Here is a 24,362-nt window from a genome sequence, read left to right on the forward strand (position 1 = left end):
GAATATCTGTTCATTTGAGCTTTTATACTCCCAAGAATAGTAAATAAATGTGCAATATATGTTAACAAGAACCAGGGAAGCTCAGGGAAACAAAGGAACTGCAGTCAGAACAATGAAAGCACTGATATACTGATGTGCTTAACATGGAAATCAGTTCCACTCTCCGATAATGTACTGACCATGACTGCACATGTAAATCTTCTTATTTCTACAAGTAGCACATATTGACAATACTGCCTCTGAGGCTAAAACATTGAAAGAACCTATGTGAAAGCATCACAATCCACACCTTTTCTCCGGGTCCTTCTGTAGACACAAGGAGATCATCTTCCTGAAGGATTTGCCGTATTTCTTCACAATCTCCTTGTCCGTGATGCCGGTGTCCAGACCTGGGGGGTCATTCTGCAGCGTCAGCATCAAGACCTGAACAGAGACACGTTCGGTCAAAGGTCACAAAAGACAGGAAGTGACTCTGCGTTTGTCCCGGGTCATTAACTCCACAGTTGTAGCCGAGCTAGATTCCTCTGCAGTGTTCTCACCTTCATTGGCGGGTATTTGTGATACGGTGCGGCCCCCGTCGCGAGCTCAATGGCGGTGATCCCAAAACTCCAAATATCTGCTTTGAAATCATAACCCCTCACCTGTGGAAGCAGAATCGGAATCGTCTTCATATTGTGTTGGCATGTCAGCCACAAATTAAAATATCACAAACATACATCGTGTTCATGGAAGAAATTGATTCACTCTCGGAGGCCATGGCCGCTCTGAAGATGGCAATGTACTAATTTTCATCATTTAATCATCAGTAATCTTTACATTTTTTTGGACGCTGGCGTCTTATTGTATAGTCGCTGAGTGATAAATCGCAGGAGAGATGCTCAGATATGGCTACAGGCCTCCGGTTTCTACAAAGATATAGCTTCTTTGTGAACTTTATTGCTACCAATTTATATTGAAATGTCTGTTTTTCGCGTGCTCAGACAAAATTGGGTGCGATTGGGAGTTTTCTGTTGTCATGGTTACGGTGTAAAGATGACGAACCTGCTCCATGACCTCCGGGGCCATCCAGCATGGCGTCCCCACGAACGTCTTGCGCACTTTGTTTCGAGTCATGTCACCACCTGTGGCTAGAAAGGCACTGACGCCAAAGTCTGAAGGGAAGGAAGAGAGAGGAAATAAAATTAGACACACACACACACACCGGCCCCGAGAGTCAATAGCGGTATCGTCCAGGGGTTAAATGCCCTCCAGACTAGACCTCTGTGCATGAACAGTGGGTCTAATGGGGTAAATGAGGTTGCAGCATAACAACCTGGATTTCTTCGCACTAGAGAGGGTGCTGAAAGCCGTTTCCTCGTGAATAAATACCTGCTATTTGCACTGAGCCGTCGTCCCCGAGCAGAATGTTTCCAGCCTTAAGATCTCTGTGAAAGACAAGACAAGAATCTTTACAATCAATAAGCATCTCTGTCGAGGAATTGTCGAAGAAAAACAAGTGAAGTAGCTCTGGTGGATCAAACCACAAAGTAATTCAGTTATTCACTTTGACGTTTTTTACTTCTACTCCCAGTTTCTGCAGACTCAGGGTCTCTTCTTCACTTGACGGCTGACTGATGTATCAAAAAAAATCAGGATTATAAACATGTAGGTGAAACGAAAAGGCTGTACAACTTTCACTCCACCAATCTGGGTTTTTATTTCTTAGCCTTTTTTGCAAACAGACACACACACACACACAATGTGCAGTTAATGTATTCATCCCTGTTCAGCCTCCCCTGGTGGTGATTAGTGGATTCAGCAGGGACGGTTGCCTCACTGCCTGTCTGTCTGTCTGCCTGTCTGCCTGTCTGCCTGTCTGCCTCCGCGCTCACTTGAACACAATTGCACAGAACGAATACTGCCACCTCACCAGCCAGACAGTTGTCATAGCAACAGACCTTCAGAGATGAAGTCGAAGGGTCAAGTGTGAGACAAGGAAATAAAAAAAGTACGTGTCACAGAGGACATCCGTCAGCTCGCTGTGCTGTCCACGCGTCCAGGGAGAGAAAGAACACATTCAAAGAGAACAGTGTCAGAAAGACTTTGACAGGACGGAGAACATCAGAGTGGTCGGCCATTACACCGCCTGAGACTACTTCGAACAGATTTCATGTGCAGAAATGACCCGGAGACGATCTTAAATCTGCACTGACAAGCAGACTAATGGTTCAAAAGAGTACAAGGAAGCAGTTGACATTGCTACCAGACGGGGGCACTGGAGTAAAACACTTACAGCTCGAGCCTATAGTGCTCAGCACATTGGTCTCAATGAATGTAAAAAATAACTATTCTTTGGAGTACTGGTATATATAAGAGCCATGACTCAGCATCCAAAAAACAAAGGCTCACTACACCACTTTATTTAGGCGTATACTTCAATCCAGACAGACCAAACACAAGATACACAGGAGACAAATGCTGCAGAGATAATGATGGTGGTCGGAACGATGCGTGTGTCTCAGACAACACTGCTGAAGCACGCCTTCAACTTGAAATGCGTGCATCCTCTTGGCTCACGAGCAAACATCACCTGGCCCTGAACCTTTCTTTTCTGTGGTGGTTGTGAAGAATGCACTTTGGCTTGAAGCGCTCCTCCTAGGTAGCTACAAGAAGTACAATCTTTACAAGCAAACCCATTAAAGACACACAATGAGCTGAAGGCTCACGAGTTGGCAGGTCAGAGTTCAGATCTTTGCTCAAATGCTGCTAAATACTTGAGGCCTCTTTTGCAGTGAGTGCTCCATACAACAGATCTCGTAGTGACAGGGACAGGCAAACAGTGAGCCATAGAGGGACGAATGCAGCATCTGTCACATATGTGGAACATTTGCTGAAAGCAAAACACTGGGATTCCCACTGAAGGACAACATTGCTGCTGGGATGCAGATTGGGATCCGACACACAGACGTTTAGTTGACTGAATCAATGCTGGGAGTGTTTTCAGCAATCAGCTCTGGCAGAAAGAGTCGTCTGTGTCCTACATGTGGCCAAACTTTGATGTGCCTCTTGTCCAAACAACTTATATAATGCAACTTTTACACCAGGGTTGGACGTAAAATGGACACGACAGCCTTTGAAAGAGCGCCGTTAGAAATGTCTCCGGCCGTACAGACATCGCAGCTCCGTGATATCGGGTCACAGCGGCTTCCAGTTTCTTGCACTCACTACCTCTGCTCGAATTAACGCGCTCATGCTCCACCGGCGAGGATGATTTACGGCTGTTCGTTTTGAGGAGTTGCTTTTTAAGGATTTAAAGCTTGAGGTGCAGAGTTGACCACCTGAGGCTGGAAGACAAATTTAGGATTATCCGAAAATAATTTTCCTGGATTTACGCAACCACAGTCCCCTCTCTCAAGGAGTCCAGTCATGTCTTCATGTCTTGTGATTCAGGGTTTAGCCTGGGCTAATAATGTGGTACAGCGGTCCAGTCCAGGCCAGTTGACCACCATGGCACAAGACCTGCCAACTCATCATTGCACAAAAAAATAGCTGTAGGAATGCATTCGTCTTTTAGCCATTACAGATATCTCCCACAAAGCCACAAACGGGGACCGCCTGGTCGTTCCAGATGAAAGTCAGGGGATCACCAAAGTCAGCAGGTCTCATCTTCAAGGAAACATGAATGTCTGTAAACGTCGTTGTGCCCACCCATCGAATATTTGTTGAGGTATTTCACTGGGTGACACAATTCATCTTTCAGATATCTTGACATGGCGATGGATATCTGTAATGGCTGTGGCTCAGTCTGTGTGGACTGGGAGCTCGGTGCCATCATGGTGCCCATGAGCAAAGCACTGGGCCCCCAAACTGCTCCTGGCATACCGACCACGATTGAGTTATCAGAAACAATTACGTTTGTTAGGTCGTTAAATTAGAGCTCAATAGTTTTTATTTCACAAACCAATGAAGCCAGAGCTTGAAGCCATTAAACAGAACAACTTGAACATCTTTCAAGAACCACGAAGGCTTTGGCTCACTGCAGCAGACTGTAATGCCCTGAGAAAAAGGCTGCAGAGTGTAGACAGTCATTAACATTCACAGGAGAGGAGGAAGAGGAAGAAGAGGAGGAGGTGGTGACACAATGCACCATGCAAGTTCAAAGAAATACAGTTTGGAGAGGAAAAAAGCCAAGCTGCATTTTAGGTCCTCCTACTCGTGATCCAGCCTCATCTTACAATAGTCGGAGGAAATTCAGCCTGAAGGACAACTGCCATGTTATGCTTATATCGGCTTGTTAGATGACATTAAAGCTCATTAGAAATGAATCCAGACACTAAAACGTATTATGCCCTCAAAGAATATTGAACAATGAATGGGTGGTCCTTGTGTATTTATGAGCTGGTGAATTGACAGCCGGGCAGAAGCCAGGCGGGAACAGCTCCGGCATGAAAGTGTCAAGAAGATTGATCACTCATAATGCAGCAGGTCGCTTCCTGTGACATCACATCCTGGTGCCAGGCTCCCAGTGCCGCTGACAGGGCCGTAAAAGAGGGTTCATGAGACTCTCCGTCCCTGTGGGTTTCCCACGGGGACAAAATACCTCCCCTCTTTTACCGTGCCAAAAACGATGTTGCCTCTTCATTCCCTTATTGCTTTTTCCATTCTGCTGATTTTCATCCATTTTTTGAAATCAGTTTTTATTTTTAAAATTGTCCTTTAAATCCACAGCAAGAGTCTCGCCCAGAGACTGCAGTCATAACCTCATCCTTACTAAACTACATACCGAGTAATTAGCAAAGCCCTCCCATGTCCCCTCGGAGGTTTCAGAGAGGAGTGAGGCACAGAGCTCTCCCCGACACGGCTTCCCCGGAATTAACGTGCAAGCTGCTTTTCTAAGATGCAACTGAAATAAATGCAGACTCTTCCTTTGACATCATGTGCTGCTCAAGTTAGAGGACAAGTGTCACCTTTGAATCTCCGACTCTCCGAGCTGCTGTGAATGTGGAAGTCTTGTGGTGAATGTCTGGCCGAGGCGACACCCGGGCCGCGAGACTCTAATTGCGTTCCTGCCGTCTTGGCACTTAATGGAACGCATCATGTGACACTTCCTTCTCTCTTCTCCCTCCCTGTCAGGCTTCCCTCCCTCCGTCACCCCGGATCCCGTTTGCGTCAGCAGATCAACTGACCGCCGCGTCGCCGCTCTCGGCTCGGCGATGACGTTCAGTGCCGCGGCATTACTTCACAATTCCTTTTTTCACAAGGCGTAGCTCAGAGGTGGACAGAGGTGATAAGTGAATGATCTCTTGATGATCCCAGTGTGTCTCCTCAGGCAGTACAGAGTTGGAGGAAGGTTGAATCTGGGAAAAACATTTCCGCTTCTCTGGCAATGACCGGTCACCCCGTCTCATTATGCTGAAAGTAGATACTTAAACGCTGCGGCAGAGGCCGACTGCAGCGGGTTTCTCCCTTTAATTGACACATAAATCCCCCCCCCCCCCCATCGATTGAATAGGATGCAGCGGTTTCCTTATTGCCACGTTAAGGAATGTTGATTCTCATCTGCACATTCCTCATCCAAAGTCTTCAATCAAGCCCGTCTCTCCGGTTCTCTGTTGGTATGTCTGAGAGCTGCTGAGCACTTAGTCAAGCCACAAAGCAATGCATTATTACCTTAGGTAATGTTTGGATCGCCGTGTATTTATTTATTTTTATGCGTGTTACTCGCATAACTCAAAAAGTATTAAACCGAATCGCATGAAATCTGGTGGGATGATTGGTTATTAGCTGGGGACCATTTGATTAGATTTTGGTATCGATGGGGTCAAAGGTCAAGGTCATGAAAAGATCAAAATCTTCTTTTTACCATAGCGCGGTCAATTTGTATCCAATTGGCATGCAACTAATGCCAACATGTTCATAATTCAATGCCCAATCTTCTAATATGCGAATGTATGCGCTCTACCGAGTGCCCGTTCTAGTTTACACATGTAGCATGTCTCACCGACATGCGTGCCTCTGGGAGAGAAGAGGAGACGATAAACAAGTGAGTCAGGAGTATTAAATACAGCCAGTGTGTCGACTGGGCTCATTGTAACAGCCTAAGTGGGGATTTAGCCCGGTCATGAACTGGCTTAGAAGACATATTTCATTTCCTGTGGCACGCAAATCTGCCAGTCACACATTCCATATTCATACTGTACCTCTTAAAGATTACATCAGCCTGGAAGTCATGGTCTACTTTACAGACTTATTGAAGCAACTTAAAGTTGTTTTCCTTTCATAAAAAACACTGACGGTTTTTGAAATAGATAAAAAAAGATAGTGAGAGTTTTTTCTTTCTTTCTTCATAACCCCTTTAGTGGTAAGCAATACACGCATCAATACTGCTTCTTCTAGTTCTGGAACACTTGTGACATTCCTATTGGGGAATGTACTCGTCTCAGCCCAGGAACACGCTAACCGTTAGGAGTAAAAGTGCCCGTCTTAAAATGCCACTTCCTTGGTATGTTTCAGAATAGAAAACACTTCCATATATTTTACTTTGCATTAAACCACACTCTAAAAACATTTTTGTGTATTTGCAAACAATCCTAGATATTGTAATTACTTTTTTTTTACTAAGACAGAATGAATATGTGACAAGATCACAGAACAATGGAGAGTATGAAAGCAACAGATACCACATGATGATAAAGGTCACAAAATGATACAATTAGTCACAGTAATATAAAAACAGTCAGCTATGTCAAGAAAGACTCGTCAGTGTTATTCCAGTACCGGCGTGTTACCTGTGGATCTGCCCGTTCTTGTGGAGGTACTCCAGGCCTTCAAGCACATCTTTCAGCACCGTGGCTATACTGGGCTCATCCAGGACGCCGGTCTTGTGTTCCCCTCGTGAGATGATATGCTTGATCACGTCCAGCACAGAGCCTGCATGAAAACCACAGGTTGATAAAAAGAATTACAAAAAGGGAGGCTTCATTGTTCTTTGTTGAAAAACACAATTGTCAACATCAATTTCCGAGAGAAATTAAAACTATCCAGCAATGGATGTCTTTATAATAGCTGGGTAAATAAGTTGTTGCTCGTCTGATCTGATGATCAATGAGAAAGTCCCCTCAGGCTCGCCTTTATCATTTGTTAGGCAGACTCTAAACTAAAACATCATTATGGAAACACAAACTTCCTGATGAATTGGCAGACATTCAGTCAGGAGGATGTGTGTATAATATTATATTTGTTGGATAAATTAGATTGTGGATACACAAAGAGCTTTTTTCCCCCGCAGTTCCAGTAAGATTGATTTTATTGAAGAAAAAAACAAAAGATTTAGCTGCGCTAAGACAAAATCCTTTAACATAAACAAAACCTTGATCTTTTAATGTGGTTAGGGCAAAGAATAAATTAGATTAGATATTCCTTTAATTGCAGGATGGTGGAGAGGGAATCAGAATGTGTGTTTACATTCATTGTTTAAAGGTAAACCCACTGTTAAAGAACATTTATGTTGCGCTATCTATGATGATACTTGAGACATAAATAACTGCCGCAGTGACTAAACAGCAAAGAGACTTGGACTCATGATGTCACTCATCAGGGGGCATTTTTTTGTACTTGGTCCATTGACTTTTAATTAGATTGTCTCTATCGGCTCACAGGATTGATTTTTTTAAGGGTTTTTTCCCCCAAATGAGTTTCATTTGGATGTTGGAGGCACAGCTGGCAATCAGAAAAAGTGCCCAGTTAAAATAACCACAGCTGCTGTCAGAGTCATGTCCTTCCTCTGCCTTTCAAGCGGCTCGAGGATTACATTCTTTGTGACAACACCATCGCACTGTGACTGTAATTTAATTCTCTTTCCGGGTGCATGTGCCTTTAAAGCGCTCGGAGTTAGCCAGATCTCTGCATGCACGATTAGTGTGCATGTTAACGCTTGAGGTCGAGAGTTCAACTGTTTCTTTGTCTTCAGTTGCCCGAGCTGAATGGAGAACGAGTGTCGCTCTGCCCCCTGACCTGGCAGGCCACCATGTCTCCCTCAGACGGGCTCCTGCTGAATACAAGTCAGACCGCAGTCAGTGTATGATCTCCTTTGTGCCACTTTTCACAGAATAAAGAACATCTCTTTGAAAAGGGGTTCGACATTTGTATTCGATATGACAGACAGTTGGCCGACGCTGGTGAACGGGGAGGGGGGGGGGGGGGGAAGCAGGGGAGCGAGAAGAACGCCACTTGCCTGACAAGCGGCATTGTGCTGCAGTGATACCCAAACGCCAAATGATAGACACGGCCTTTTCAAGGTCCTGAAAGACTGTCCGCGATACAGTCCCAGGTCGAAATTGATTGTGTTTTGGAAACGGCGGCAGGCTGCGAGTGCGAAGTTATCTATTTGCTCCATCACTTCAGGCCTTAGTGCCGGAGACGAGACGGTGTTACTGCAGCGAGTCGCAGACGCAGCGAGACACGGAGGCAGAGTGAGAGAGGAGGGAGGGAGGGCGGGAGAGAGAGAGAGACGGTGGGTTCAACGGGTTCTTCGTGCAGTGACGGCAGTAAAAAGGATTCAGCGGCGAGGAAACCATGACCATTCAAATAGAGGATGTGTGTGTGCGTGGGTGAGAATTGCCAAGAAGCGAGAGGATAGTGCAGCCTGGCGTCTCCTTTGCGACAGCTCTTTGAAGCTCATTGAGAAAAGGCAGCCTGTTTGACGTAATGTTTTTGTGTCTCCTCTGTTCTCCCTCCTCTTTGCTCAGTCTGACGCTCACCTCCTTGTCTCAAAGGGCGGGAGGGAGGAAAGGAAGTGACAGGTGACAATGGAGAAGAGTCTGAGGAAAGCAGGCTATGGGAATAGAATCACATTTAAAAGGTGGGGAGATGGAGGCCTCAGAGCCAACACATTACATTTGGATTATACAAAAGAGCTAATGAGCAGGAGCTCATCCTTGCTCACTCATTTGAAGATGAGAAGTTAACTCCTTGCTCCTAAACTCCATTATCTATACACCTTGATGAGAAGAGTGGTATTAAATCTTTTCATCCAACTCGCGGCAGGAAAAAAAAATACTCCCCCATATGTGTTAAACCTTTCCTTGAAGAGAATAGGAAAAGTGTTGAGGAAGACAAAGAAAAGCCAAACAAATAGAGAATAGTTCCTTTTCCTGACAAGTCTCCTTTCAGCAGAGTTGGCACTGTGAGGAGAACACTTCGAAGTGCACACACACAGCGTGATGTGGGCTTTGGGGGGATCACTAAATGCCAGCCTTGTCAGCCTCTTATAAATTCCTCTGATTGAACTCTTCATGCCTCATTAGGTTGTTTCAACATGCAGACTCTGACTGACAGGCGAACAATCCAAAGGTCCATTTAGCGCGGAAAAGACGACAACTCCCAAGACAAATGACACCTGTTGGCCTGGTTTAAAACGGTGCCTGTCGAAGGCCCCAGAGGAAGAGTTTCGCATAAGAGTTTATATCACACGAGATAAATCACGTCTACACAGTGCAGGGCACGGTAGAGCATGCGAAGACTCAGGAAAATGCTCAATCAGCATTTCACATACATGCTGGATTAGTTCAATCTCTGTCTTTCTCTCAGGATTTAATGTTAAAGGTGTAAAAAAAAAACATGAATTGAACTCTACTTCATCCAGCGACATCACCTTTACAGTCTTTTTGTTCTCCTGGTTAGAGCACAGGGTTCAAGACTGAGCGAGAGGATGAGAGAGTAAAAGGGGTGAGGGAAGGAGGAGGGGACGAAGGAGATGAGAGCCGGTGCCAACAGGAGGGTTATGCAGCAATTGAATGCTTTTGATTCATATATATTTAAGTTATCCGGTGACACAAAGAGCTTTTACAAAAAAATTACTTTTCATCAGCACCATTAGTAGACGGCAAATGGACTGCATGTTATGAATAATGACTGACAGGCAGAGACGGGGCTGTACAAAACCTTCTTGAACAGTAATGATTCAAGGCTTATTACTGTGGGATCGCCGTCACACACTTGGACGTGAACTTAATGAACCGACAAAGTACAGAGTCAGATACAAGCAGTTCTAAACAGCTTTTGACCTATTAATCAGGAAAAATACCACGCCGACGTGTGGATTTGCATGAATAACTTATAAGCGTGGCCACATACGGATCAATTAGAAGATTTCTTCCTGCAGATCGATCTCCCTGAAACGATGCCATAAATCACAAGTCTGCTCTCACAGTCGAGTGGTTGGAACAGCACCAGAGTCCACTTGGAAGCAGGCCAACACCCAGCTTTTCAAGCGCACCCATCCCCACCTGGCAACTGCTGAGGCATGCCGAGTGTCATGCTGCAAGTGCAACATGAGTGACATAACTTGTATAAGTGCCTTAAGCCAATAGAACAGCAGTGGCATACCGATCAACCGCAGAGAAACGTAGAGCAAGAGCAGCGTAGAGCAAGAGCAGCGTACCACCAGCACGCTTAGTGAGGTGAAACTCAGCCGATCCAGACAAGTGATTTAGAAACGTGGGAATGTACTCGGTTGCGTCATCACGTAGCACTCGGCGAACAGACACCGTCGGGGCTTCGTCAGATCGAGTGTGCAGCCGATACCCGTCTTTCCCTAGCAGGAGAGTTGCAGACGGCGGTTGGCCTATAGGGGGCTGGTATGCCCGGTCCTGTGGAGCGATGCTCTAGAAACCCGACCTCGTCTGACGTCCGTCTCCATGGCGACATCGCCATGGCCATCATTTAATTACACTGCACAATAAAAGGCGACATCAAAGGCCTCTGTTTAACTCGGATGAGGGGAACCAGAGAGGCCATCTTAAGTGGTGTCAGCTCCTGGGGTGGCAACGGAGTGTAAATGTTTATTGTGCAAGACTGAAAGTGGGATTGAGAGGGGAGCGAGGGCACATGTGGGACTCTTCGTAAACAGAAGGGCACTCGTCTTATCGGGCCGTCTTCATCTCGCGACAGACAGAGCTCGTTGCTTGTGGAATCCTTGGTACAGGACGCCTGAATCGACATGTTTGTGTCTGGCAGCCCTCTCAGGTCTTCTGTAGAAAGTGGTTCTCTCTTACAGGCTGATCCAGAACCACAAACATGACACTTACTGGTAAAAAAAATAAAAAGAAGAAAACAATCGGGAGCAGATGCAACCGTCGCATTTTGAGGTCTTTTTCTCCATGGTGGCCTTCTCCTCGTGCTCCTCTCACGAGTTAATTGCAGCGCTGCCACATGAGTGCCATAATGCCGGCCTGCGGGCTGTTATTAGCTCTGCCCTGTCATTAACTCCTGCACTGTTACGGAGTTAAAGCCCGGAAAGAGCTGCAGCTCACATGGGACACAATAAAGATCAGTGCTGTCACATTCCCTACAATCACAGCCAACACCACCGGCAGTGAGCCGCCCCGCTCTTCCTACTGCCCCGGTCTCATCACAAGGGGCCCTTCTGGACCCCCTTAATATATAACTAAGACCAGGACCATACACTACATCAAATCCTGTGTGCACAAAGCCAACTGAACTGGGATATAACACAATGCCGCAAGTGATTACTCGTATTCTAAAAACTGAGATTGATATTTTTACCTCTCTAGGGTCTGTGAAAAACATTCAGAGTGACAGGCAGAAGATCACAGGTATTTTAATAAAAGATTGGACAGATAATGGAAGATGACTGTGGAAGACATATGCACTCACCACCACTGAGCAGCTTCATGACCAGCCACAGCTCATCCTTCACCACGAACGAGGTGTAGTAAGACACGATGTTGGGGTGGTGGCACTGGCTCATGGCTTGAATCTCTTTCTGTAGGAGGACAACAAATACAGAAATGTACAAACGCTTCAGATGATCTAATGACAGACTTGTTTTTTTGACACTGACCCAAAAGAAGTGATGTAATCTGACACTTTATCACGTCATCATTAATCCTGTAGCAGCAAGGTGTGGGGGGGGATACTGTGTATATAATACTATCAATATGACTTTAAACTATTAATAGAAATATACTACCTTTAATTAAACTGAAAATAAAAAAGTCAAATCAATTATTTGACCAGTGAATTTAATTTATTTGCTTTTAGGACTGTTGGCTGGACAAAACAAGCCAATTTAAATGACGTTTATGTTCTGATTGATATTGATACATATTCTATAAGATATTCCAAACAATTAATGAATTGTGAAAAGAATCAACAGATTAATACACAATTAAATTAAATGATAAGTTTTCCAATCATGAATAACATTTCTCCTCACTGCCACCCTTGGGCGACATCAAACAATATCATGCAGAATGTATTTAACAATAGAAACCCTACATAGGAACATCATTTTACATTTCAATTTAAGTAACAAATTGGAGAAAATACAATTATTTGACATCCACCCCAGCTCCACGTCTTAAATAAAGGAAGTTTCATACATCGCATCATATGATGCATTTCCTCCTTTTTCCCAGCCTCCATGTTCAGCTCTACTAACATGTGCCAGATCTGCAGCATCTCTTTATTGAATGCACTGAGGTGAAATCAATATTGACCTTCTCATCTAATGATGGCTTTCACCACAAATGACCATATTTCCCCAACGTCCAGTGTTATTTAAAATAGACATTGAGAGTGTTGTACCATGACGGAAAACAACTCCAGCTGAAAACATTAGTTAAAAAGGCATTAATCAATAAATAAAGCCTGATGTCGCATCAGCAGCAGGATGCCTCTGCAGCGGAGTCATCACTATTGAGCCCGTGGCCTTCCAAGAGAGCCTTCGCCAAGAGAGGGCGGGACAAGAAGGTGACATCATGATGCCATAAAAAAATTTGTTTAAACACTTGACAGATCTGAATCCTAATGACGGTGGATACAGACTGAGCATGAAAGCCATTGGAACATGAAAGGTACATGCATGTTTAAATGCACACAGATCCTCAGAGCACCATTAGCAGGGGGCGGGGCCACAATGATCAGAGCACAAGACTCCATTCAGACTGAGCAGCAAACAACCTTTTGGACCAACAGGTGAGCCCCTCTGCTCCTAAACTAGAGCGGTTTTTAAAATATCAAGCAGTCGAACAACTTGCAGTCCGTCGGGTTGGCCGGAGAGCTCTGCGGGTCGTCTCCCCTATCATTCAGTCTCTGGATACGAGCGGCTGAGGGAGAACAATAATGACATAGCCTGTTGGCTGCTATAACTGGCTTCAGTGGAGCCTGCCCTCCCCCCCCCCTCCTCTGTGGAAAAGGAAGGTCATCGCAGCTCCGTGGGCCAGGGTAACACCAGAACAGGAGAACAATGGGATAACAAGGAGGAAATGGTGACGTAGCAGTTTTCACATCTTTTCCAGCAGACAATGCGAGAGACTCTTTGCCTTGGATCATCGGACGGCGATGCTGCAGCAAAGTGCGTGGTGAATGGAAGCAGTAACGTTGCGGGGGCAATCACTTCACGGTTGACGTCCGTCTGATGATAGATCCTCGTTCGTGGAGCGGGCGAACCATCGAGACGGAAACGGTCCTGAACGTAGTGCACGTGTGAATGGTGCAAACAGATCCAGGTCCCTTAAAGGTTGTCCCAGTGATTGCCAAATATCATCACAAGTGTCAACTACAGGATTCCAGAAAACCACCAAATATAGAATTATTACCATCAATGAGAACTAAGACAGGGAAGCACTGTGTGTCTGGTTGTGGGTGTTGCGATGACCTCACTCTGATACACAAGGCCTTCAGACGGCGTGTTGCAACGAGCGCTCCGTTATCCTCGGCATCACATCCGGTCGGCTGAGAAACCCTCATGACTATTTCAAAGGAATTCAAAGCACGCAGCAGCTGTGTCATCATCACTCCTTTATCTATTGGCATACCGTATCAGTGCTGTCACGATCCTGGAGTTGCAAATACAATAGCTTGGAAAATATTGAGAGCCGATACCATTTTGTATACCATGTGGATACATTTAAATTCAGAGCATAACATTCTGATACATCTTAAAAGATGAATAGAAGTCCAAGTTAATTGCATCAATCTGTTGCACTTTGAAAGCTTGATTAAGCAGCGAGATCTGTGAAGAACTGTGTGCTCTTGTAAATATTCTAATCATAAAAAAAAACTGTATGTGGTAAGTGAGAAGCACAGCTGGAACAGGTGTATCCATAATGCGGAAAATTCTGTCTGTAATAACGAATGAACGCTTCAAGTCTTTTGAGGACGAGTCTTCAGTCTGTGTGTGTGTGTGTGTGTGTGTGTGTGTGTGTGTGTGTGTGTGTGTGTGTGTGTGTGACGAGTCAAAATCGTGGACTTGAGTCCCCGTGTTGGACCCGTGTAGGACATCATTGTCAAGAGACTTTTAATAATCATCATCTGTGCACTGATGAAGTGCATACCATTAGCACGTCTTCTCTCTCCCTCCCCACTGCATCAGACAGAATTTTTTTTAAATCAATAATTAAGCCTTAGAAAAAGAAAATAAACCTGAGCAGTAACTGTTGCGGATGCTATTCGATTATTCTTTGTTTGGATTCAGGTTAAAGTTCAATCTAACAACAAATAGCCAATGAAATAGAAACAGTTTTTTCTACCGTATAAAATGTACTTTGATTCTGTCCATCTAATAAAACTGTCTCTACCTCTCAAATGTGAATCACATCAGCTGATAGTCAGTCCCTTTCAAAATAAATGACCTATTGTCACAAGAATACAGTGCTGGGTCAAAACTGGTGCCACAGAATCACACTGACGGCAGAAACACAGAGAAGCCACTATAAGCAATGTTACGTCACCATCGGTTACTCAGAGCCACACACACTGCGACCCAATCACACTGCAGCACACAGACACGCAAGCGCCGATCGGCAATAGATTGGGGAACCTATGAAAATGTGATCCTAATGCTGAGAACACATATGCGTGTGAATCACTTCTCTTTCAGAGTTCCTCTACCGTAAACCACCATTTTTACCACCAACTCTCGATATTGTTTTAAAGCGATAAAGAAATGTATCTCTCGATACCGTGTTGGTAATCAGCCGTTACCACATAGGATCACGCATGTCGTTTCCCGTAAGTTTCGACAAATAATTAACGCTAATGATTGTAAACGGGCAGGAAATCCGACCTTGCTGTATTCCATGTGACCGGCTGCTCCAAGAATCCAAGAGGATTATTCCCCCAATTCATCCTCCAGATATCTTTGGGGGGTGGGGAAGGGTTTGTCCTCGATTTAGTCTTGTGAGTGAGTAGTGAGAAATCTCAAGCAATGATTTACATGACATCACATGTCATTTAGCTGACGCCTTTATCCAAAGCGACTTGGAATAAGTGCATCAACCATGAGTACAAACTCAGAACAACAAGAATCACGAAAGAAACATTCCTTCAAGAAAGCCAAACTACAAAAATACCATAAGTAATACCATAAGTAATACCATAAGTAAGTGCTATTCAAGTGCTACTGAATTTCGAATCTGTTTTTATTCAAGGTATAGTCGGAAAAGATGTGTTTTTTAGTTTCCGGCAGAAGATGTAGAAACTTCCTGCTGTCCTGATGTCAGTGGGGAGCTCGTTCCACCCCCGAGGAGCCAGGACAGCAAACAGTCTTGATTTTGTCGAATGATTAGCTCAAAGTTATCTTCCATGCACACGGATAAAAAGCTTGCAGGTTACAAGTTACCTTCGCAGACATTTGGATGAGAAGAGCCGCGGACTGGAAAAATCCACCAATCCCTCCTGTGGTTTAATCTACCAACAGCTCATTTAACAGTTGGCGATCTCAGTTGGAAATCAGACCAAAAACTGACATCAACAAAAAGGTTATGGACAGCTAAGATGCAATTTTCTATATTGCACCCAAGAAACTCCGTGCCATCTCCAAAGCTGGAACACATGTGGAGCACCTGATCATCTCTGCAGAGGAGCCCGATGTAATCCTTCCACCTCCTGAGCGAAGTCGTAAAGCACATGTCGCACAGTAAGTTATGTACGGCGCTCGGCACAAGATTGCATTGAGGGCGTAAAGACCCCGCACGGCCTTCAGGAGGATGTCCCACGGTGGTCTAATGGTTTCCTGGCAGTAAGTGGAGCCCTTCTTCGGAGAACAAACCAGAGCAGTGTTTGAAGTGATGGGGACGACTGGAGGGGGGCTCGGAGAAACCGAGTCATGAAAAGCAGAGATGGAGCTCACTCCGTGCACACGGATCGACCACAAAGACAACGCCCTGAATGAACTCTGGCGCTGGGAGGGACGAGCTCCCGAGGTCACGGAAACGTTCCAAGGCCAACTGAAATCTCATTTAGTCATACCTTCTTTTTTTTCACGGGGTAAAAAATAATGTCAATATTTTTTTTTTTATGTATAGCTCATCACTTTTTATTATGAAGAAAAAGATCTTTAAGGAAAAATATGAAGTTTCATTTATATTAAAGCCGGCTGGACGGGCGTGTTGGCGTCTGATTGACAGCTGGGAGGTTGATAGAGTGCCGGTGTTACGCCGCGGGGAACGAGAGACAAGGTAAGTGTCATCGTGTCATGGTCAGAGAGTGTTGATGACCAGCATCCAACTCGACCAAAGTGACATTTGCAGGTATGTCTGTGTGGCGTTTAATGAGCTGCAGCTGAGCTGCTAAGTTAATTATCTCACTAGCCGGCCAACGGGCGTGAGCGGTGCACTCGCCCACCGCTGAGTGTTCGTTTGGCCGTTGGGACGAGACGTGAAGCGAGCGGGTTGCTAACCCGTCCGCTCTGCCAAAGATGGAACTTGATCGCTTCTTACGAGACTTTATCGGCTGCAGCGGACCAAAATAAATGATATTCAGTTGCAGTTGGACCTTCAGTCTAAGACGCGTCGACTCCGCAGTGTTGTGGGCGTCTTACCAGAAGTTCGTCCATACTCGTCTGGCACTTCTCCAGGTTGATGCGTTTGATGGCCACCCTCTCCTTGCGTGGTAAACAGCAGGCCGCTTGAACCACTGCTGTGGCCCCGCTCCCTGAGAACAGACAGGAGAACACGTTACCAGGTTGATTAGGATTCATCGTCATCTCAGGTTGTGGAACCGCACATGCTGCACTTTCGTTTCAGGTCATATTCACATCCTTAGGCTGGCCGACCTTCTTTTAATTGTTTGGCCCTTCACGAACACTTATGTCCAAAAAAATAATGGCTACTCTAGAATAATAAACCTAACTTTTAGCAGTTTAAAATCCAAGAAGTACAAGGTCACCTCCTGTTACCTTTATATTTACTAAAATTATTGTTTTCCAAGTTTAAGTGAGGCACTTTGTTTGTTGACAAATTGACCAAGGGTTAAGAGGAGTTCATCCGATTTCTCTTTGTCACGGCTTAACCGTCTGCTCATCAATCATGAATCAGCTTTCCCAAATCCTGCCTGATGAAGCGGGCCCGATTGGGCCCGGTGGCTCTGCCGAACGAGACATCTCCAGAGGGAACCAGCGCGGTCCTTACGCCGTACAGACATTTGGTTCGCCGTTCATTCATATCTGGCAGCACCAAATACCACAACAGGATTGTAGCTCTCACACCGGTTAGTTAAATTAGTGGGAGGTTTATGCTAATTTACACCACTTCTATTGTAATGTACAACCAAACAACACATAGATTATCATAATTAAATCCTAAATCCTCCAGCAGTGGGCTAATCTCTATTTTGAATAATGTATGACAGTCAGAGTAGAAGCTTGTGATATCCTCCCTGTTGTTCCTGCTTCGTGAGAAGTGACTTCACTGCTCCTCAGTGCTCTTACCACACACCCCCACACACACACACACACACACTGCTGGGAGCACATCGTCCTCTGGCACCAGGCTTTGGGGCGTGAGTTACTGGTGAGTCGCTCCACCTTCCTATGAGCTTTTCCTAACCTTCTTCATCGCTATGCCCAAATATTAACAAAGTGCTCATTGTGTGGAGATTTCATTTTTTAAAGGAGCTACATTGAAGAAAAAACATTCTCTGATTCTAATTCAAAAGTAAAGCTGTCCCTGAAGACATAGAAGCATTCGACTGTTTCCATTCAACATAAGTATAACTTCAGGCCAATACGAGAGACGAGGAGAACAAAACAGCATAAACTTATTTAATATAGCAAAGACTGGGATTAACCACAAACTCTTGTCCTCTAAAATAATCCAATACAATTTCAATTCCGTGTAATTGACAGAATGTAAAGGTCACTTAAAGCCCTCGGACTATACTGGACGTGAAAGCCTACTCCTTACAGCTGTACTGGGTGCCATCTGTTGACTGGAAACCTCTGACAATGTGTTGCTGGCATTGCTCAACTCCCCCCGTATCCAAGTACTCACAGCTCACTCCACCATTGCACAAAACTAATGGGGCTGAACGGGGCTGTAAATACATATTCCCCGGCACCTCGACCAGCAGCAATACCAAACAAACCTCTGGAGGCCGGCCAGTGATGAGGAGCTCAGCCTTGGAGCCGGTTGCCCTGCACAAGTTGAAGTGTAAATTCCTCCAAATAAACAGCCAGTCGTCAGGGGTGGCTGAACAAGCTGGAGAGCATATGTGCTTATATGAGTTTGTAGCACGCAAGGTCAAAGGGCACCAAGGCCCTGCAAACCAATTAGACTGAACGCTGGCCAGTCGGAAACTTGAGTAAACGCAGCCCTGATGCTCTTTGATATTTGATATACTTCCTGGCGTAGCACACGGTTCTGATCGGAGTCGTCGTGTCTCTTATATTTGGATGCAGTGACATGATTATTAAATATTTCACATGGCCTTTGAGGTTTTTAACCAAAGCTGTAAACGGAGTGATTATGTCATCAGGGGAACACAGACAGTCTTAGCAAATAAAATAAACCACACATTGTCACTTCTCTGACATTCTCACGTAAAAAAAAATCATCATCACCCTCTCCGTCCGAAATGGGGAGGAAGCCCACGAAAGAGCCATCCTCACAGAAGGGGAGCACTGCAGCAGCGCCAGAGCTTTGAACAAGTCTGGCCGACGTCTAATCTGCTAAACAGTCTGGCGCCGACATAGAGGCTGCAGATCGTGCAGTCGCTTGGTTTTTATCTTTTGTAAATTACTTCAGAAATGGTCACATTACAAACAGAACAGGAATCAGAAACAGATTTTTCTTTTAAACTTCAACGTTCTTCCAGGAGCACAGACAAGCGATTTGACTCGTTTTGGAAGTCGACGGCTAAATCAAATCTACAGATTAAGTTACAACATTAGGTGGAATCAAATGAAGATGATCCAGCTAGAAATATGTTTTCTAACGTAGCCGAGGATTATTAAATCAATGGCGCCTTTTGGTTTGCCGATTTCCATTTGTTGCCATGTTTTTTTTCACCATTTTATTTCAATTTCTTTTTTATAGGGTTGTTAACATTTTAAGATGAACAGCCTAGAGAATAAAAAAGCCTGCTCCTCTTTCTCCGTTGGTCGGAAGCTAAATAAAAACCCAAAACATGTCAAGAAAACCCCCCAAAAAAGAAAGTCAAACACCCCCGCATGTACTAGATGTAAAGGTCTATTCTAGATAGTGAAAAAGGGTTGCAGACGGGGTGGGACAAGTTGATCACTATGTGGGGAAAACATTGACACAACAATCATGATCTTTGGAAGAAGCACCCAATGTTTTCTGTAAGCATGTTTCCTCAAAACAAGTCCCGTGAGCATTAGACTAGAACCTGCTAATTAGTGAATGGGTCATGCCAGAGTTTTGTCTTTACAATGAACATAAGTGCTTCGCTATAAATACTCCATGAGGGTGTGCCATCAGAGTGTGACTTCACCCCCAGGTCGGAGCCTAATTCATCCACTGAGCACCAGAAAAAGTGGGCGAGGTGCGAAGAGATGAAACCAGCTTCCACATGAGGTGCTTGGAAAACAGCGATTCTGGCATGTGGCACTGAATGTTGTGGATTTACTGTTTATCAGACCATAAATGAGACAAAAATCACACCCCGCCAGTACAGACATATTTTTCAGTTTATAGCTATAAGAAGAAAAACATGTTTAAGGGCGCAGTTACTTTAACCGGCGGGTTGACACGTTTGCTCTTTCAGAAGTAGACGTCAGAGCGTGGAAGGTTTGCATTCCTCCGATTCGTGTGCAGCTCCGTGAAGTCGATTAAAGAAGATAGATCGCAAAACAGGAAAAATAAGCTGATGAAGGGCGCTGACAAAGCGACAGTATTGCACTTAATAAGGTGCGAGATCGGAAGCATTTTGATTGGCTCTCAACAAGGCGAAGGCAAGCCGGCGGTTTGCGGCTAACGGCGTAAACAATGGCGAAAGTGCCGACTGAGCGAACAGTGTTTACCTGAGGGGGAACCGGAGGTGCTGCACCAGGGGTCAGGAACCTTTTTGACTGGGAGAGCCATGAAAGCCAAGTATATTTCTGCATGATGCTACAGGGGGGGGGCCGAGAAGTGTTAACGCGACACGTAGAGACAGAGTGACATGCTGCTGGTTAGATACGATCAATATCAGACGGCTGTTTAGTTTAATAAAAGAACAAAGACGTGCTCTTTAAGAAAAGGGACCTTAAATTACTTCTGCTGTAGTCTGGCACGATAGAGGAAATTAAAGGGGGCGGGCAGAGACTTTTTTTTTTTCTCAACTCAAAATTGTCTGGGAGCCATATGCCGTCACCGGAAGAGCCATCGGTTCCCGACCCCTGTGCTACACCATCAGCTGTATGGAGTATGTACTGTAAGGAGCTCACATGCAGGAACATGCACTGAAAGCGTGAACGTTGTTTGCCGCCATTATATTTTTAGAATGTAGAATCCACCTCTTTTAATTAAAAACTATTCAAGCAGCTCAAAGAGCTTTACAATACCAAGAGGCAATGTAAATGTGTTCTTGCTCATGAGATCTATAATCCTCATAATGAGAACTCACATTATAAGCCAATATTGGCCTCGTGAAGAGGTGAAAATATTCCACTTGGTAACATCCACTTATCTAGTTACTTTTTTATATATCAATATTATATCAGATTAGCATGGCCTTGACTCCTCAGTGGAGGAGGTCACATGCAGAGGCAGCACCTCCCAATTCATCTTTCCTGCCCTCACCAGGACAGTTTGGTGCCTGACGTCAATTGTCTTTTAATTAGGGCTGTCAATCGTTTAAAAAAAATTAACTAATTAATCGCACCTTTTGAAATTGCGATTAATTAATCGCGATTAATCGCAATTAATCGCGATTAATCGCAATTAAAAGTTAAAAGTTAAAAGTTCATTCTTTTTAAAGACAAAACTTCACACAGAGCTGTGTTTTCAAAGAGGCTCCTACATATAAAGTGCCAGCGAGGTATTTAATATCGTGGATGATAAATTGTTTCTTCAGTGAAACATCAGATTAGTAAAAAAAAAAAAAGTATATTGAGACCCCATTGGTCCTGTCATCTTTAACATTGAACACAGCAGAACCAGTGGCCTTGATAACTGACTGACATTCAAATATGTCACGTTCACCCTCTGGAGGCTGGGCTCATTTTATACATTTTACAAAAAAAATTAAATTCACCGTTTAACCCTTGTGATGCCTTCGGGTCATTTTGACCCGAATCAATATGACACCCTCCTGCCGCCTTCGGGTTAATTTGACCCCATTCAATGTTTAATGTCGGTGTTCTTTCGGTAGTCAACAAACAAACATAAAGTGCCTCACACTTAAACTTGGAAAACAATATTAATTCTAATAATTTTCTGGAGGTTTTAATTGCTGGCGTCAAATTGAACCCAAAGGGTAAAATATGTTAGTAAATATAAAGGTAACAGGAGGGTGAAACATTGAATCGGGTCAAAATGACCCAAAGGCGGGGGGAGGGTTAAATATTTAATCGGGTCAAAATGACCCGAAGGCAACACAAAGGTTAAAAGTGTTTCCCTTCTTTTTAAAGACAAAACTTCACACAGAGCTGTGTTTTCAAAGAGGCTCCTACATATAAAGTGCCAGCGAGGTATTTAATATCGTGGATGATAAATTGTTTCTTCAGTGAAACATCAGATTAGTAAAAAAAAAAGTATATTGAGACCCCATTGGTCCTGTCATCTTTACCACTGAACAGCAGAACCAGTGGCCTTGGTAACTGACTGACATTCAAATATGTCACATTAACCCTCTGGAGGCTGGGGGCATGTTCTCCATTTTACAAAATAAATTAAATTCACCGTTTAAAGTCTTTTGCATGTGACACACCCCCACGTGTTATACATCAAACATTCCAGAACAATCTCAGCTCTGAAATGAGCCTCATTGTCCTCGCGCCGTGTCCTCTGGTTCTCTGACTGACAGGCTGCTAAATGAGCCTAACCTGTGAGGTGGGAGGTCCTTTGTGATTTACTGAGTGTTCATTGGTTTTTTTCCCCCCGAAATGTTGACAGACAAACGGATTGACCAATCACGTTGAAGGTTTCGTGTGTCGCGTTCTTTCCGCGCCGCGTCACCCGACAGGTCCCCTCCGTTCCTCTGTGTCTCAGAGGGGGAGACGGGAGGAAGGAGGAGGAAACCCGACTGATTCATCCACGAGTTAAACTGATTTCTGCTCCTTATTTTCGCGGAGAAATGATTGTTTTAAAAACGGAAACAGTGTCAAACCGTACTGCCGCGGTTTAAAAAATAAAAAAAATAAATAAAAAAAATTTGCGTTAATTGCGTTAAAATATTTTAGTGCGTTAACGCGGCCAAATTAATCGCATAGATTAACGCGTTAACGCTGACAGCCCTACTTTTAATACATTTCCTCTGCATACCTGGCTGATATTAAACATATTATTCAAAGCCACAATGACAAATGTACACGTGGGAAAATAACTGAATTATGGTGCGTACTCCCTTGATACATCCCAGGCTGCAATATTCTAAAAATGAATCTGTCCTAAACTTGAAGTTTACATAAAATTACAGAAATGCTGCCCGATGAGTTGCTTGGAATTCTGATAAATTTACGACAACATCATTGTTGTTTTTTACTATCTGAGGGACCGGACAAGCAACAGGGAGGAGACATGGTTGCTGGTGGATACAAACAGATGGAGCAGAAAGTTGCCAGTCCACATTTGCCAACATGAAGGATCTGAAGTCTGACCAGAATGAGAAAGCAAGCTGTGTTTTGTATTTCTTCCAGTGGGCTCAGTCCAGTCAGATCCAATGTTCACTGCAGTGAGGTGGGTGTGAACCATGTCATAACAAGTCCTCTGGGGAAGTTACCAAAACAATAGCTCTGCTGGGTATGCAGGGCCATCCTCAGACCACCAACCTTCCAGTGGACCTGCATTCCACATCATGCAGCATCTTCAAGCCTTTCTGTTGGAGTGGTGACCCGACGTGGCTATAGATCTGCATTCCTCTCGCCGTACCTGTTAGAAGGGTTTAAATGCTGCGTAACCAAGTAGAACTGAAACTGTCACTCACTCCATCGATGAGAATAGCAACAGGAAAATTACCCGCATTTCTCTTTGATTTTTACCTTCGCATTGAAAATGCCGGAAGGTTATGTTTTGATCGCCGTGTATTTATTTATTTAATTATTTATTTGTATGCGTGTTATTCGCAAAACTCAAAAAGTATTGAACCGAATCGTATGAAATTTGGTGGGATGATTGTTTATTATCCGGGGACCAGTTGATTAGATTTTGGGATCGATCGGGTCAAAAGTCAAGGGTCATAAACAGGTCAAATCTTCTTGAATCACATGGAATTTGGTGGGATGATTGGTTATTATCCGGGGACCATTTGATTAGATTTTGGGATCAATCGGGTCAAAGGTCAAGGTCATGGAAAGGTCAACATCTTTTTTTTACCATAGCGCAGTCAATTTTTATCCAATTGGCATGCAACTAATGCCAACATGTTCATAATTCAATGCCCAATCTTGTGATATGCGAAGGTATGCGCTCTACCGAGTGCCCGTTCTAGTTAGTTATATTTTGATGAGCACTATTTTACAGTTAAGGTCATTCTTTGAACAGATTCGAGAAATATTTTCTGTTTTCGGATTTTAAAATGTTATGGGCTTTCTGCTTTTTCTTTTTCACATGTAATAAAGTTTTAAAGTGTTGGTCAGACAAAATTCGCAATTTGATGATATCACCGTGAGGGATTATGACCGGAATATATAGATCCAATGGATTTGTAGCACTTTGTGCTGGGAAAACAGGAAGGTCTCTTTGCAATTGTTTTCAAGTATGTGCACATACTGTACCGTACCACACATTCTAAATATTAACAATATAAAGAAAAACACACCTTTTTTTTCAATCAGTGATGCCGTAAGCAGTTAAAACATGATGGAGAGACAAACTCATGTTACCTGCCTCTGCAATCTGAGACAATTCTAAATTTAAAAAGTATTTTTATATTAAAAGCAGCCTAAACACATTTGGTCACTTGAAGTACTGAATACT

The 24,362-nt window shown here is 44.1% G+C and overlaps 1 protein-coding gene across 2 annotated transcripts in view; it reads right to left on the bottom strand.

The window, feature by feature from the left end:
- The window catches only part of oxsr1b (oxidative stress responsive kinase 1b), a 37,008-nt gene that overhangs the window by 10,291 nt on the left and 2,355 nt on the right, over nucleotides 1-24,362 (bottom strand). For both annotated transcript variants that reach the window (XM_056434031.1, XM_056434032.1), the window contains exons 2-8: nucleotides 16,826-16,938; nucleotides 11,656-11,764; nucleotides 6,768-6,909; nucleotides 1,369-1,424; nucleotides 1,042-1,151; nucleotides 540-641; nucleotides 290-423 (exon numbers count right to left, since the gene is read on the bottom strand). In XM_056434031.1, coding sequence (XP_056290006.1) covers nucleotides 290-423; nucleotides 540-641; nucleotides 1,042-1,151; nucleotides 1,369-1,424; nucleotides 6,768-6,909; nucleotides 11,656-11,764; nucleotides 16,826-16,938 — 766 coding nt within the window. The remainder of the gene's footprint in view (nucleotides 1-289; nucleotides 424-539; nucleotides 642-1,041; nucleotides 1,152-1,368; nucleotides 1,425-6,767; nucleotides 6,910-11,655; nucleotides 11,765-16,825; nucleotides 16,939-24,362) is intronic.

Source organism: Pseudoliparis swirei, chromosome 16 (assembly GCF_029220125.1).
Source record: "Pseudoliparis swirei isolate HS2019 ecotype Mariana Trench chromosome 16, NWPU_hadal_v1, whole genome shotgun sequence".
Taxonomy (NCBI): Eukaryota; Metazoa; Chordata; class Actinopteri; order Perciformes; family Liparidae; genus Pseudoliparis; species Pseudoliparis swirei.